This window comes from Entelurus aequoreus, linkage group LG12 (assembly GCF_033978785.1).
Source record: "Entelurus aequoreus isolate RoL-2023_Sb linkage group LG12, RoL_Eaeq_v1.1, whole genome shotgun sequence".
In the NCBI taxonomy this organism is placed as follows: Eukaryota; Metazoa; Chordata; class Actinopteri; order Syngnathiformes; family Syngnathidae; genus Entelurus; species Entelurus aequoreus.
This window is the reverse complement of record NC_084742.1, coordinates 34,820,596-34,834,665: the sequence shown is the minus strand read 5'-3', so window position 1 is coordinate 34,834,665 and position 14,070 is coordinate 34,820,596. Positions and strand designations below refer to the sequence as shown.

Sequence of the window (14,070 nt, the reverse complement as noted above, 5' to 3'; positions counted from 1 at the left end):
TGTACAGTACATTCCTTTATATGGGGAACTTGGCCCCGACCGAGGTAGCCGCCACGTAGACATGTGGCTAGCATAGTTGCGACAGCCCGCTGGTGTATCTAGTCTTCTCCATACCTGTATATCTATGGAGCCGTTGCTGTCACCGCCTTTACGGGTAACACGGTGATTGAAAAGAAGCACCTACAGGAAGACAAGGTAGGGAAACACTTCCGGGTGTGTTTGATGTTTTCTTTGCTTTAAACTTCACTTTTATTTGGGAGTTTTAAACATGTCAGTTTAAACGAAGAATGTCCTAAAGAGGAAAAAGGGCATTTTCCCAGAACTTTACATATTAGGGTAAGTGTTGATTGTGTTTACCCGAGACGTAAAAGAACGTTGTACTTCCTACTAAACTTTAAACTATAACGATAATCTAGCTATTATTTTTTTAAGTAAGGGTGGTATTGCATTATAAACACTTTGTTCATTGTTGCGTTTTGATTAAATCTAAACACATTTTGTTTGGAGACCCACCTTATGAGTAAGCAGAGGTTTGTCTCACGTCCATTAAACAGAAGTCAAATTGATTTTCTAAAGAAAGTAAGCATTTCCGAATGCAAAGTTTAGTTTTGAAGCCGCCCGATTAACTTGGTTGTAAAAATAAGATGATACTTTGACTTTGTACTTTGCCCTCGACTGTAGACGATATGTGTCTTACTGTCTTATCTATCATGTGACCTTTCATCGGCTTGCACTTGTTTTTATGTGAAGTATTATCTTACTAAATAAAAGCGAACTTGCCACAGAGTCTCTATGATGTGCTGAAATTAAAACGTGGCTCATTCATTGGTGCCTTCACTTTGCAAAGATGCGGTGATGATGGGAGCACCACCGTGTGTAACCACCAGGTGGCGACACATCGCGGCAAAGAGCTAACGCCCCAGTTGGCTGTAGGCAACCAACCTATCCTCGTAACTTTGTGAATGTAACCCGTTTCCGGGCAGGTTATATATATATATATATATATATATATATATATATATATATATATATATATATATATATATATATATATATATATATATATATATATATATATATATATATATATATATATATATATATATATATATATATATATATATATATAATATATATATATATAATATATATATATATATATACATATATGAGTTGGAATTAGATATATGAGTTGGAATTATATATATATATATATATATATATATATATATATATATATATATATATATATATATATATATATATATATATATATACATATATGAGTTGGAATTAGATATATGAGTTGGAATTAGATATATGAGTTGGAATTAGATATATATATATATATATATATATATATATATATATATATATATATATATATATATATATATATATAATTCCAACTCATATATGTATATATATACATATATGAGTTGGAATTATATATATATATATATATATATATATATATATATATATATATATATATATATATATATATATATATATATATATATATATATATATATATTTATTTATTTATTTATTTATTTATTTATTTATTTTTTAACAAACCCACGTTTTTTCCCACCTCTTCGTTCTCTTTTGATTGCAATGGAAACCCCTCCACACCCCACCCTCTCAAAAAGTATCATGAATTGATTTACGTGGACCCCGACTTAAACAAGTTGAAAAACTTATTCGGGTGTTACCATTTAGTGGTCAAATGTACGGAATATGTACTGTACTGTGCAATCTACTAATAAAAGGTTCAATCAATCTGAATTTATCTTTTGAAAATGTACACTGTTTGAATATATATCTTGAAGACGATCATTACTGCTATTTTTTTACGGTCGAAAATAAACTTCGTAAACATTATTTACAAAATTAGGTACAACTTGCCATGTAAGACAAAAAGTAATACTAAACAATATTAACTTTGCATTTACTTTACAGGTCAAAACAAAACAAATATCATTCATTTTGTCATTAATTTTAAGCTGTTTAAATGTGCGTATTTAAATTAGGATGAGTTTAATTCCAATCAAATCCAATCCACTTAATTTATATAGCACATTTAAACAACAAAAATGTTTCCAAAGTGCTGCACAAAAATATTAAAAACAATAATTCAAATACTATCCTAAGCTCCAATGACTGAATAAAAACAAAATAAATAAATATAAAACCAATATAAAACAATATAAAAAGAAATGTATAACGGTGTTAAAGGGTAAAACCAATTAAAACAATAAATAGAAATACAAATTTAAAAACACAGAGGACCACACAACTCACGTAATGTTAAAAGCCAGAAAATAAATAAATTTCAGTACAGTACACTACTTTTTCCCCTGTGTGCTAATAAGAAAATGTGATTAAAAATAACTACTGCATTCAAACTCATGCATTAAATTGGACAACAATTCAATTCGATATTATTACTACCATATTACTTTTCTTTCTAAAGGAAAAAAATATGTTCATACTCACCATAAGCATGCCTTAACACTTTCGATTCCAGTCGAGGAAAGAAAGACAACTTTTTTCTGTGGTCATGCACGGAATTAATTTACAACATAGTCAGAGTTGAATTAGGTCAGTTAGATCTGTTCTTCAGTAATCAAAAAACATTTGAGTTTCCAATCTTGGAGTAAGTCAACTCAGAGTTTAGGATTTGACTCACAGTTTGTTGAACCTTGAATCTGGTCTTTTTTTCTGCTGCTTTTTCACAGGAGAAGAGGAGCATGATGATGATGGAGGTGATGGAGCCACCACCAGGTGTTGTTGGCATAACAGAGGAGAAGATGGAGAACGTAAATGTTGTTTTTATTTGTTTTTACAATATTTTTTTTTGTGTGTGTGTGCTACCTGCCTAAAACTGCCTGTTTAAATGTGAACGTAGCCTGTGACCCTCGCATGTCTGCCTGTCTCTTTGAGTCACCTAAAAGACTGAAGCCCCCCCAGGTCTAATCACCTTTGACCTTACCCTTTACAACAAGGAGTCATCGTCAGCCCTTTTGATCCAGATTCTGATTGGCTTCTGTAAAGCTGTGGTTTCCATGGCGATGTGTGCCGCACTACTGACTCCCTTACTGTCAGTTACTGCTGTTATGCTGCATTTAAAGCCTGTAGAAAATCTAATAGCGAGTTTCTTTTTGTGTTTTTACAGGAAGTGAACAGCCACTGTGACCACACCACCAGTAATGACATCACTTCCTGTATGGACAAAGCCACCACAAAAGTCACAATGGAAACAGAACAGAGCTGCGGTAAACTAGTTGTATGATTGAACAATTAATTTGGTTTGTTAGATATCCAATAATATGCACTTTTTCACCAAGATGTGTTGCAAAGCCTCTTTATATAATGAGTGTATCCATGTGGCAGGTTCATCTAACGAGGAGCAGGTCAGAGGCAGTATTATGTTCTTGAGAGAAGGACACGTTTAAGACAGGGATGCAATGATTAACTGGTTTTAACCGTGATTTTAAACATCACGGTTATTGGGTTTCAGTTCTCCTCACTCGCTATAAACCAGTGCTTCTCAAATATTTTCTATTACGCCCCCGCTGTGTCTATAAATAGTATAATTTGTCTATAAAATTGTTATAACTATACTTCTGCATAACATTGTAAGTCTTTCCTTGTCACCCACTGTGGTTACAGTGAAGCCAAGTGCTACATACGCTTCATTATATTCGGTATGGCAGAAAAAAAAGCATGTTTAGGGGCGGTATGGCGTAGTGGGTAGAGCGGCCATGCCAGAAACCTGAGGGTTGCAGGTTCGCTCCCCGCCTCTTACCATCCAAAAAAATCGCTGCCGTTGTGTCCTTGGGCAAGACACGTCACCCTTGCCCCCGGTGCCGCTCACACCGGTGAATAAATTATGAATGAATGAGATGTAAAAATGAATGATGGGTTCTCACTTCTCTGTGAAGCGCTTTGAGTGCCTAGAAAAGCGCTATATAAATCTAATCCATTATTATTATTATTATGTTCCCCGAGATCACACCTGGTATCCCACCTCGCCCCCCCAGGGGGGCTCGCCGCACTATTTGAGAAGGACTGCTATAATCCGACATTATGCTGGTACGTTATTTTCAGTACTCCCTGCACCTATCAAGAGACATGATAGAATGCTACATGAGTTTAAAATGGCAGTAGGACAAAGCAGCAAACTCCCCCCTCTTTGACACAAATGCTGATTCTGTAAATCCAAAATTAAAAAATCATATACAGGTATATTCCGTCACGTGACTTTCGAACGGAAGTAAACAAAGTGGTGGACCACCAAACCAACATGGCTACTGTGCAGAAAACAGTGTGAACTATCTGAGTATGGAAGGGGCTTAGATCTTACCATTAAAAGCAGATACGAGCAAATAATCAAATTATGCAATGGAATAGATCCCTATACTATATTAAAAAAAAAAAAAAGATTTGTCGAGTGATCCTAAAGATTCTTCGTCGGTCGCGTACAAAGACATGTCGAACTATCTTGTGCTCCAGACATCATTCTACACAACTGAGAGCTTGAAAAAACCATGAAGGTCTACAACTTCTTTGTGTGTGGCTGGGTCAAGGAAATTTGTATCAAGACTCTCCTGGATAAATATGCATCGTTTTTGCTCTTGGAAGATTGCATTTCATGATTGAACTTTGCGTCGACAACTATGTTTGTTGCCTTTGTGTTTGTCAAACAAACGTTTAACAAAGTGATCACTGGCGACTCTGCTCCCTTGGTCTGGACTGTGTGACACTGTTCTCGTCGTTTTTCGTAAAATCTTGCACTCTTTCGCCCTTCTTGATTACCTCTCGAGGAACTCTGAAGAAACTTTTATCCTTTTCGCATGTTGAACGATTAGAACAGCCTAAAACAACGCAGGAATAGGGCATTTTTCTTTGGGAAAGGCAAAATGCTGCCCAGAACGCTATGACAACAGACGCTCGCTGGACCACCACTTCAAATCTCACATATTCAGGGATATGGGGTCCTGTGTCAAATACCAGCTAATACGTGGACCAAGGAAGCAGATGCGTGTGTAGAATGCTCTCCAAGGATGATATTACTGTTGTGTTGTTGCTTGCCACAAAAAAAAAAAGTTGTCGTTCTGCAAGGTAAAACTATCGTCTTTTCCATGAGTTAAGTCATGTCAGTGCCGTCATAGACGCCCGCCTGTGAGTACAGATGAACGGCAAAGCTTGAGACGTTCCACGGTGTTGCCGTTCAGCCGCCGTTACGTCCATCCCATCCATCCATTTTCTACCGCTTGTCCCTTTTTGGGGTCGCGGGGGGTGCTGGAGCCTATTTCAGCTGCATTCGGGCGGAAGGAGGGGTACACCCTGGACAAGTCGCCACCTCATCACAGGGCCAATACAGATAGACAGACAACATTCACTCTCACATTCACACACTAGGACCAATTTAGTGTTGCCAATCAACCTATCCCCAGGTGCATGTTTTTGGCGGTGAGAGTACCCGGAGGGAACCCACGCAGTCACGGGGAGAACATGCAAACTCCACACAGAAAGATCCCGAGCCTGGGATTGAACTCAGGACTACTCTATTGTGAGGCACATGCACTAACCCCTGTTCCACAGTACTGCCCCGGCGTTACGTAAATATCTCAAATGGCAGGGCCGAGTCTATTTGTTTCTGCTCCTCTGGAAGGACGGAATTAACTATTTGTGGTTTGCTTTAATACAACTCCCCTTATCACGTCATTACATGCAAATTTGCGAGATCTCGTACCAGTCTTCGCTATTTCGCTGCACAGCAGAACAGCAGGACGGCAGATGGCGGCGACGTTTAACTGCTGTAACACATCCAGTGGAAATCCGGGTTTAGTCTTATATTAATTATACAATGATGAATTTATTGTGGGTAACACCTTTGTGTGTATATGTATTATTTTGTACTGTTGTTATAATGTTACTATTTGATTACTGTCATTTCCGACAGTTAAAAATAACATCAAAATCTCGAAGGAATGTCTGTAATTCTCTACATTTTTGTTGTGAAATTACGCAATGCATGATAATCGTGATACCCTGACTATTACTCAGACTGTAATTGTAACATACAGGGTGATTCAAAAAGAATAAGCCAAAATTTTCACTCGATATTTCCAAAATGAAAAACAATAGAAAACCTAGCTTGAACACATGTGTTGTACATAACTTCGAGTATTTATTTCATGCTTTACAAGTGCTCAAAATGGCCACCACCAAATTCTGTTTAAAAGCACGCTGCACCGTGACAATGGCATTTGTTTTTGCAAACTTAAGCACACAAAACGCCTTCTGTTGAGAAGTTCCCATTTTGAGGGTAAATAAACATGTGGTCTTCTTAACAATTGAATGGCGCCGAAAGATTTACATGACCACACCAGTGAAATTGTAACACAATAAAACTTGAATAACCCCTGTATCAAACGACCATGGATTCAGTCTATTACAGGGGTGTCTAACTCATTTTAGCTCAAGAGCCGCATGGAGGAAAATCGATTGCCACGTGGGCCGTAATGGTAAAGTCATGGCATGATAACTTAAAAATAAAGACAACTTCAGGTTGTTTTCTTTGTTTTACTTTGGCCAAAAATAGAACAAGCACATTATGAAAACGTACAAATCACAAATAATCCTCGGGACAAAACACTTCAAGTTTGTCGAAAAATCTGAGGAAATTGGTGCATCTTCAAAAACACAATGAAAACACAAAGCCAGGATTAAACTTTAAGTCACAGTCTTTCTGGGATTGAACAAAAAATACAGCATGTAAACTCTTCTAGGTATCAAATACCTCCTTTGTCATGTCCACGTATCAATCCAGTGCTAACTCAACAAACCATAAGAAACTGAGGTAAAAACTATTCAAAAAGGTTAAGTTCACTTTTCTCGTGTTTGACAGAGACATTTTGGGGCAACGAGGCAGGTTTTAAGTTCCATGTGGGTCGAGGAGGAGAAGCCACAATCCCCCTTTACTGTGTACCTCTTGCTTGGCCCCGTTTTAAACCGTTTGCTTGCCTAACAGAATTGCTATTGTGACATCCAGTGGACAAATTTAAAACAGCAGTTTCCTTCGTTGAAAAAAACCAAGCAGCTCATTTTAATAACAGGCAAACTCTTCACGCGTGCCGGAAAAAACCTGTTCGGGCCGTACGTTTGACACCCCTGGTCTATTACAATGCTTTAGAACTGAATAAATGCGTTATGATTTTGGCGCATTCTTTTTGAATCACCATGTATAATCGTTGCATCCCATTAATTTCTAGGGACACACATTACCGATAGAACATCATCAAAAAGTCAGTTTTACAATGTGAATAATGGCATCATCATGACCTCACAGCAGCACCACAGAAGAGCACACATGTGGTTGTCTACAGCGACAACAAGAACCCGGCCAGTGAGAAGCTGCAGATGGTCCGCAAGTGGAGCATCAACACCTACAAGGTCAGGCCCCTTTCCTATGATGTGCATAATCAATGAGTCACATGACATGATCAATAAGTATCCTTGTCCGCAGTGCACCAGGCAGGCTCTGTCGGAGAAACTGGGCCGAGGATCTCACACCGTGGACCTGGGCCTGAATCCCCGCTTGGAGCTGCTCAAAGACGACCGTCAGCGCTACAATCACGTCACCCAGCTGGCGCAGACTCTGGCCAGTCAGCTGGCTCAGCTCACCACCACCCAGAAGACGTTGGGGAACGCCTTTGCTGAACTGAGCCTCAAAACACCCTCGCTACATGTGAGTCCAATCGCTGATGGGATGAGGCTAACGTCTGGCGACGAATGTTGTTCTACGATTCTGCCGTCAGGTGGAGTTTGGCATCAATGCAGAGGCTCAGAAGTTTCTGTCCAAAGACGGCGAGACTCTGGTAGCCGCTTTCAACTCCTTCACATCTGACATGAATACGCTGGTCAACAAGACCATCGAGGACACCATGAGAAATGCCAAGCAGTACGAGGCCATCAGGTGGGCGGAGCTCTTCATAGTCACTTCCTGTTACCAATCTTGGATGTGATAATGTTGGCTGTATGAGCATGAATTATGAAAGTTAATTGTGTGAATACTTTAAAGCATTCACACACATGGTTACACATGGGTACACCAAAATTCATCTATTTATTATTCAACTTATTATTATTTTCTTCTCCAGATTTTGGCGCGCTCTACCTTCCACACTGTTCAGCCTATTCGGGAATTGCGGGCTTTCCTTTGACAAATTCCAAAAATTCCCAGATTTCCCAGAAATCCAGGTTTTCCGGGACTTTTTTCCCATTCAAAATGAATTGGCCATTTTTCAAACCTCCGCCATTTCCACATTTTTCAACCGATTCAAACCATTCCACCTTCAACACATTCCACTCATGCTGGAAATTGAAACAACTTTTTTTCCAAGTCAAAAAAATTCCAGGATTTTTTCAGAATCCCTGGTTTTCTAAAGCCCTATTTCCACACTTTTTTGTGGCGACAACTCCTCCCACATTTTTCAACCCACTTCAACCATTCCACCGTCAAAACATTCCACTCATGCTGGAAATTGAAACAACTTTTTTTCCAAGTCAAAAAAAATTCCAGGATTTTTTCAGAATCCCTGGTTTTCTAAAGCCCTATTTCCACACTTTTTTCTGGCGACAACTCCTCCCACATTTTTCAACCCACTTCAACCATTCCACCGTCAAAACATGCCTCTTAATTAAGACAAAAAACAAAGTTGTTTTTTGAGAGAAATTCCAGGAATTCTTTAATACAATTTCTCAATTCAACATATTACTACTTCAACATTTCTCGACCATTTAAAAAAATTCCATAACCAACCATTCAGACCATTAAGTTTTTTTACCATTTTCAAAAAAATTCACGTTTTACCCCAAATTCCCAAATTTTGGGGGAAATGTCCCATTGAAATCAATGGGACATTTTTCAAAGTTCCACAACTCCCACATTTTCCATCTGATTCAATCATCTGTTCCAACTTCAAAATATTCAGCCTGGTCAGGAATTGTGTGCTCTACTTCAACAATTCTGAAAAAATTCCAGCATTTCAGTTCAACTTCAGCATTGGAGCGTTCACATGAACGGAATTGCTTCATCTAGTTGTGATATGAAATAGTATTTCACACCCACACAGAGATGTTTTGTACTTGTCATAGGTAACTAAAAATTAGAGATGTCCGATAATGGCTTTTTTGCCGATATTCAGATATTGTCCAACTCTTAATTACCGATTCCGATATCAAACGATACCGATATATACAGTCGTGGAATCAACACATTATTAGACCTAATTTTGTTGTGATGCCCCGTTGGATGCATTAGACAATGTAACAAGGTTTTCCAAAATAAATCAACTCAAGTTTTGGAAAAAAATGCCAACATGGCACTGCCATATTTATTAGTGAAGTCACAAAGTGCATTATTTTTTTTTAACATGCCTCAAAACAGCAGCTTGAAATTTGGGACATGCTCTCCCTGAGAGAGCATGAGGAGGTTGAGGTGGGCGGGGTTGAGGGGGTGGGGGGTAGAAGGGTAGCGGGGGGTGTATATTGTAGCGTCCCGGAAGAGTTAGTGCTGCAAGGGGTTCTGGGTATTTGTTCTGTTGTGTTGATGTTGTGTTACGGTGCGGATGTTCTCCCGAAATGTGTTTGTCACTCTTGTTTGGTGTGGGTTCACAGTGTGGCGCATATTTGTAACAGTGTTAAAGTTGTTTATACGTCCACCCTCAGTGTGACCTGTATGGCTGTTGCCTTGCATTCACTTGTGTGTGTGAAAAGCCGTAGATATTATGTGATTGGGCCGGCACGCAAAGGCAGTGCCTTTAAGGTTTATTTGCACTCTGTACTTCTCCCTACGTCCGTGTACCACTCCGTACAGCGGCGTTTTAAAAAGTCATACATTTTACTTTTTGAAACCGATACTGATAATTTCCGATATTACATTTTAAATCATTTATCAGCCGATAATATCGGACTGCCGATATTATCGGACATCTCTACTAAAAATCAGTTTTTTTCCCACCCACAGGATCCAGTATGACGCGTACCGGGTGGACCTGGAGGAGCTCAACCTGGGCCCACGTGACACCACCACCCTTCCCAAACTGGAAAAGGCCCAGAAGGACTTCCAGAGCCAGAGGGAGCGCTACGAGCAGATCAGGGACGACCTGACTGTCAAGCTTAAGCTGCTGGATGAAAACAAGGTAAAGCGTCGGCCATATTGGAATTGAATCAGATTCAGAGGCAACAAAGTGTGTTTTACGTGCGCAGGTGAAAGTGTTGCACAACAACTTGTGGCTGCTCCACAGCGCCGTGGCCGCTCACGCTTCATTGTGTGACAAATTCCTGCAGCAAAACATACAGCAGGCTGGCGAGCGTCTCGCCAACCCCAGCGTGGACGCCCCCTCTTGGCTGGAGGAGTCCTGACACGCTGTTTGGAGCGGTTGATCCGCGGTTAGTTCGGTAGGATGTAATGTTTATTTATAGCTGACTTAATTTACAGTACCTGTTGTGGAAAGTTCTGCCAAAGTGATTGAGAAAATGGAAAATATGTTGATTATGTTGTCATCACGGTACCAGAGGGAAGTGTGGTACCGTACAGGGTCTAATTATAGCCACTGTGCATTTTTTTACCCAAAGTGCAAAAGGATGGGGTGTTAATTGGAAGCAGGCGATGGAGGGAGAGGCTGCTTGAAAACTAATTTTATACATAACAAGTTTGTTTTTGTACATTAAAAAATGACTTGGAGTGCATGAGAAAGGGAAAATGTTGCTCTGTTAGACCACATGGTCATTTTATGATCAACTATATTGATTGCACTTTACAGCGGCAACAGAAGCCATTTTGTGGAAGCGGTGAGGAGATAACTGCTAAGTTAGCATTCATAGCGCTGATGAGTTCATTGAAAAGTGTGCAACACATGACTTTCACACCAACATTTTAAAGTGCATGCAGAGATAGATAAAGCTGTTGGATGCTGACCACAAATGATACTTGAAAAGAAGCAAGCACCATTTTGTGGAGTTGATACAAAAAAAAAAATACACCAAAAAGTTGCCTCCAGCCACAGCTGTTAATGCTAATGTTACTTTATTTAAAAAATGTTTAACCTATTTAAATATTGATTGGGGTTACTTGCTTTTTTAGCCCACACACCCGGTGACTATTGGGAGACTTGCCGTTTAATGTGACAGAAGTATTTAGGGTGTGTGAATACTATTAATTATAATTAATTATAGAAGTTCTATGGGATCACATGGTAATTATATTGTGTTCTTCTGCTTTTAAATCAACTTTATTTGTGCCTCCCCTCACTCCTTGAAGCGTTACAGAGGTCTCCAACAAATATGTCTTCATTGGCAAGAGGCAATAAACCATCTTTGTGTGCAATAATGTCCCCAAAAAAGATATTTTAAGGGAACTAATCTAACATTCCAACTTTAAATTATGACCAAAACAATTATGTTCTTCTTTTTCTTCTTTTTTTTTTTTACTGGACAAATTGTTTTACTTCCTTTTGTTTGTTGTTTCCCATTTTACACCGCAGCCAAGAGTACATGCATTGTGTTTTAATGCCATATTTGACTTTTGAAGGATTTCTTACTGTAAAAGTATGTTTAATGTTTAAGAGACTGAACGTCAGTTACTGTCAAACATTTAGGAGGTTTAGTCAAGTCCTCGCAGGCTGGCTGCTCTTTAACTATTTGAATGTGTCTTTACGGGAAGTGATGAAATGGAGTTTGCTGTTGTTGGTGTCTTTTAAAAATAAATAAACCATGGCAGAATATACGGATAAATATTATTTGTGTGTTGCCCTGCACCTTTGTACGCATTTAGTACATGTGAAGGCGTGAACACCAAATTTTAATGTGCTTGTGGCACTTTCCAAACAAAAGCGATTACTTGCCAGGCAACACAACACAACAGACACACTCACATACACAACTTATTTGTCTTGTTGGTGCCTGTCCCAGTGGACCAGGCTGGAGACCAGCCAATTAAAGATACATTCTGCACACAATTGTTGAAAGCTTGTATAAATCTTGGCAAGATTAACATGTCATGTAAATGTACAGAAAGTGTGTTTGAGTGGGTAGTTGCAGGCTATGGGTGGGGCTCGCCCCAGTCTTATCTTTTCCCCACACACACACATTTTTCAAGAGTTAATGTGGTAAACCAGTTTTACATATGTTGTACAGTAAGTGTGTGTGTTTTCTCTACCTGAGCGATCACGCATGCGCAGTAGTGCCAGCCGTGCTGCTGGCCTGCGAGCTGCAAAGATGCACTAAAAAGCTACTGAGTCCTCCACGTTTTTGCAGAGGAATTGGTCCCTTTTTCTACTGGAGTTCTGCGTGAAGCGTGTCACGCCCGTGGATCGAGTCGCAGTGGTGAGTTGCGTTCATTTCACCGCATGTTTCTGTGGGTGTGCGTCCGTGTGAGTTCTTTAGCGGCGGCTTCCTCCTTTTTCTTAGCGCGTCTCAGCGGAGCCGCATTGAGTTGCCTTGGCGGACTTAGCAGGCTGCTGAACGCTGACACCAGGCTGCGTTCACATGTTGACGTTTTCCTTAAACTCGCTCATTAATGTGCGTTCAATAACGTTCACGTAAGCGTACACCACACGGGCTATAACCCCTCTAAACATCGGCTACGTTATCCGACAATTTGCTTGTATATATCATTGATGTTTGCAAATAATGAGTAAAGCTGCATATAAGTCGAGAGGTGTGTTCTTGTCCTCTTATTCCTGCTGTTGTCACCTTTGTTGTTTTTCTTTGGTTATACTAATATTTTTTAAGTGCAAAATATCATCAGTCATAATCATTTTGTTACCAATTCAATGTCATTGCATTGCAAATATGTCTTTTTTTTTAAACTGACATAATTTGAATCTATTTAGTGCTGCAAATGTTTGTTTTAATGCACAACGTTTTCCGGTTTGAAAAATGCTATTAAAAAAAAAAAGTGTAAACAATTTAGGGACAGGCTCACAGTCTTCACCTTTTCTGAGATTGTCATGTTAAGTTAGACCAGGGGTGTCAAACTCGTTTTAATTGAGTGAAGTGAAGTCAATTATATTTATATAGTGCTTTTCTCTTGTGACTCAAAGCGCTTTACATAGAGAAACCCATTATCTAAGTTACATTTAAACCAGTGTGGGTGAAGTGTCTTGCCCAAGGACACAAGGATGGCGGAAGCGGGGATCAAACCTGGAACCCTCAAGTTGCTGGCACGGCCACTCTACCAACCGAGCTATACCGTCCCATTGAGGGCCACATGGCAGTTATGGCTGCCCTCAGAGGGCCACTTGTAACAGTGGATAATATGTCATTTTAAATTGCCTCATGGTATTGCTACACAACTATTTGGATATTTATATTTTTTTTAGGTACACTAAAAGATCTGCAGATTTTACAGTAAAAAAAACTAACAGCGCCGTTGTCAAAATTGTACCGTTAAATGTACTGTTTCTTGTTACAGTATATAAATGGAAAAAACGTAGCACTGTACTATGAGTTGTTGTATTACTGTAAATGGAAAAACCATACCACAGTTTTGCTTTTATTTAAGGTAACATTTTGGCGACTGACCTACCGTTTTGTTTTGTTTTTACCATAAAAAAATGTTTTACAGTGCACAATTTGATGGATAACGTTTTCCAGTTTGAAAAATGCAATTAAAAAAATAAAAACATTTTAAGGGACACAATCACAGTCTTGACCTTTTGACCTTTTCTGAGATTGTCATGTTAAGTTAGACCAGGGGTGTCAAACTTGTTTTAATTGAGGGCCACATGGCGGTTATGGCTGCCTTCAGAGGGCCGCTTGTAACAGTGAATAATATGTCATTTGAAATTGCCTCATGATATTACTACACAACTATTTGATAATTATAATTTAAAAGATTAAAGTACCAATGATTTCCACACACACACTAGGAGTGGTGAAATGATCCTCTGCATTTGACCCATCACCCTTGATCACCCCCTGGGAGGTGAGGGGAGCAGTGAGCAGCAGCGGCGGCCACGCCCAGAAATAATTTTGGTGATTTAACACCCA

At 39.1% G+C, this 14,070-nt stretch overlaps 2 protein-coding genes across 8 annotated transcripts in view; both read left to right on the top strand.

The window, feature by feature from the left end:
- Positions 1 to 81: 81 nt before the first annotated feature.
- On the top strand, positions 82 to 11,824 carry LOC133662114 (arfaptin-1-like). Of its 7 annotated transcripts, none has more exons than XM_062065818.1 (8): positions 82 to 195; positions 2,745 to 2,825; positions 3,182 to 3,281; positions 7,364 to 7,467; positions 7,541 to 7,762; positions 7,833 to 7,990; positions 10,043 to 10,217; positions 10,285 to 11,823. In XM_062065818.1, exons 2-8 carry the CDS (start codon positions 2,757 to 2,759, stop codon positions 10,438 to 10,440), a joined length of 984 nt encoding a protein of 327 aa, XP_061921802.1. In that variant the 5' UTR covers positions 82 to 195; positions 2,745 to 2,756; the 3' UTR covers positions 10,441 to 11,823. The 7 variants fall into 7 exon arrangements, with proteins under 7 accessions (XP_061921802.1, XP_061921804.1, XP_061921803.1 ...); XM_062065820.1 differs by having other exon boundaries at positions 173 to 195; positions 2,748 to 2,825; XM_062065819.1 differs by lacking the exon at positions 82 to 195 and adding an exon at positions 203 to 336 and having other exon boundaries at positions 2,748 to 2,825.
- A 148-nt stretch (positions 11,825 to 11,972) lies between these two features.
- The window catches only part of LOC133662112 (FH2 domain-containing protein 1-like), a 40,504-nt gene continuing 38,406 nt past the window's right edge, over positions 11,973 to 14,070 (top strand). The window contains exon 1 of the mRNA XM_062065808.1: positions 11,973 to 12,402. The gene's annotated coding sequence lies outside the window, so the exon portion shown is untranslated. The remainder of the gene's footprint in view (positions 12,403 to 14,070) is intronic.

What these genes read in the sequence shown, in the direction of transcription:
- LOC133662114 (XM_062065815.1), top strand. Translation starts at nt 3,924, where the DNA reads ATGATGGGTTCTCACTTCTCTGTGAAGCGCTTTGAGTGCCTAGAAAAG. An exon ending in AAGCAGTACGAGGCCATCAG is followed by an intron (nt 7,991 to 10,042) that starts GTGGGCGGAGCT and finishes TCCCACCCACAG; the next exon opens with GATCCAGTATGACGCGTACC. An exon ending in AGCTGCTGGATGAAAACAAG is followed by an intron (nt 10,218 to 10,284) that starts GTAAAGCGTCGG and finishes TTACGTGCGCAG; the next exon opens with GTGAAAGTGTTGCACAACAA.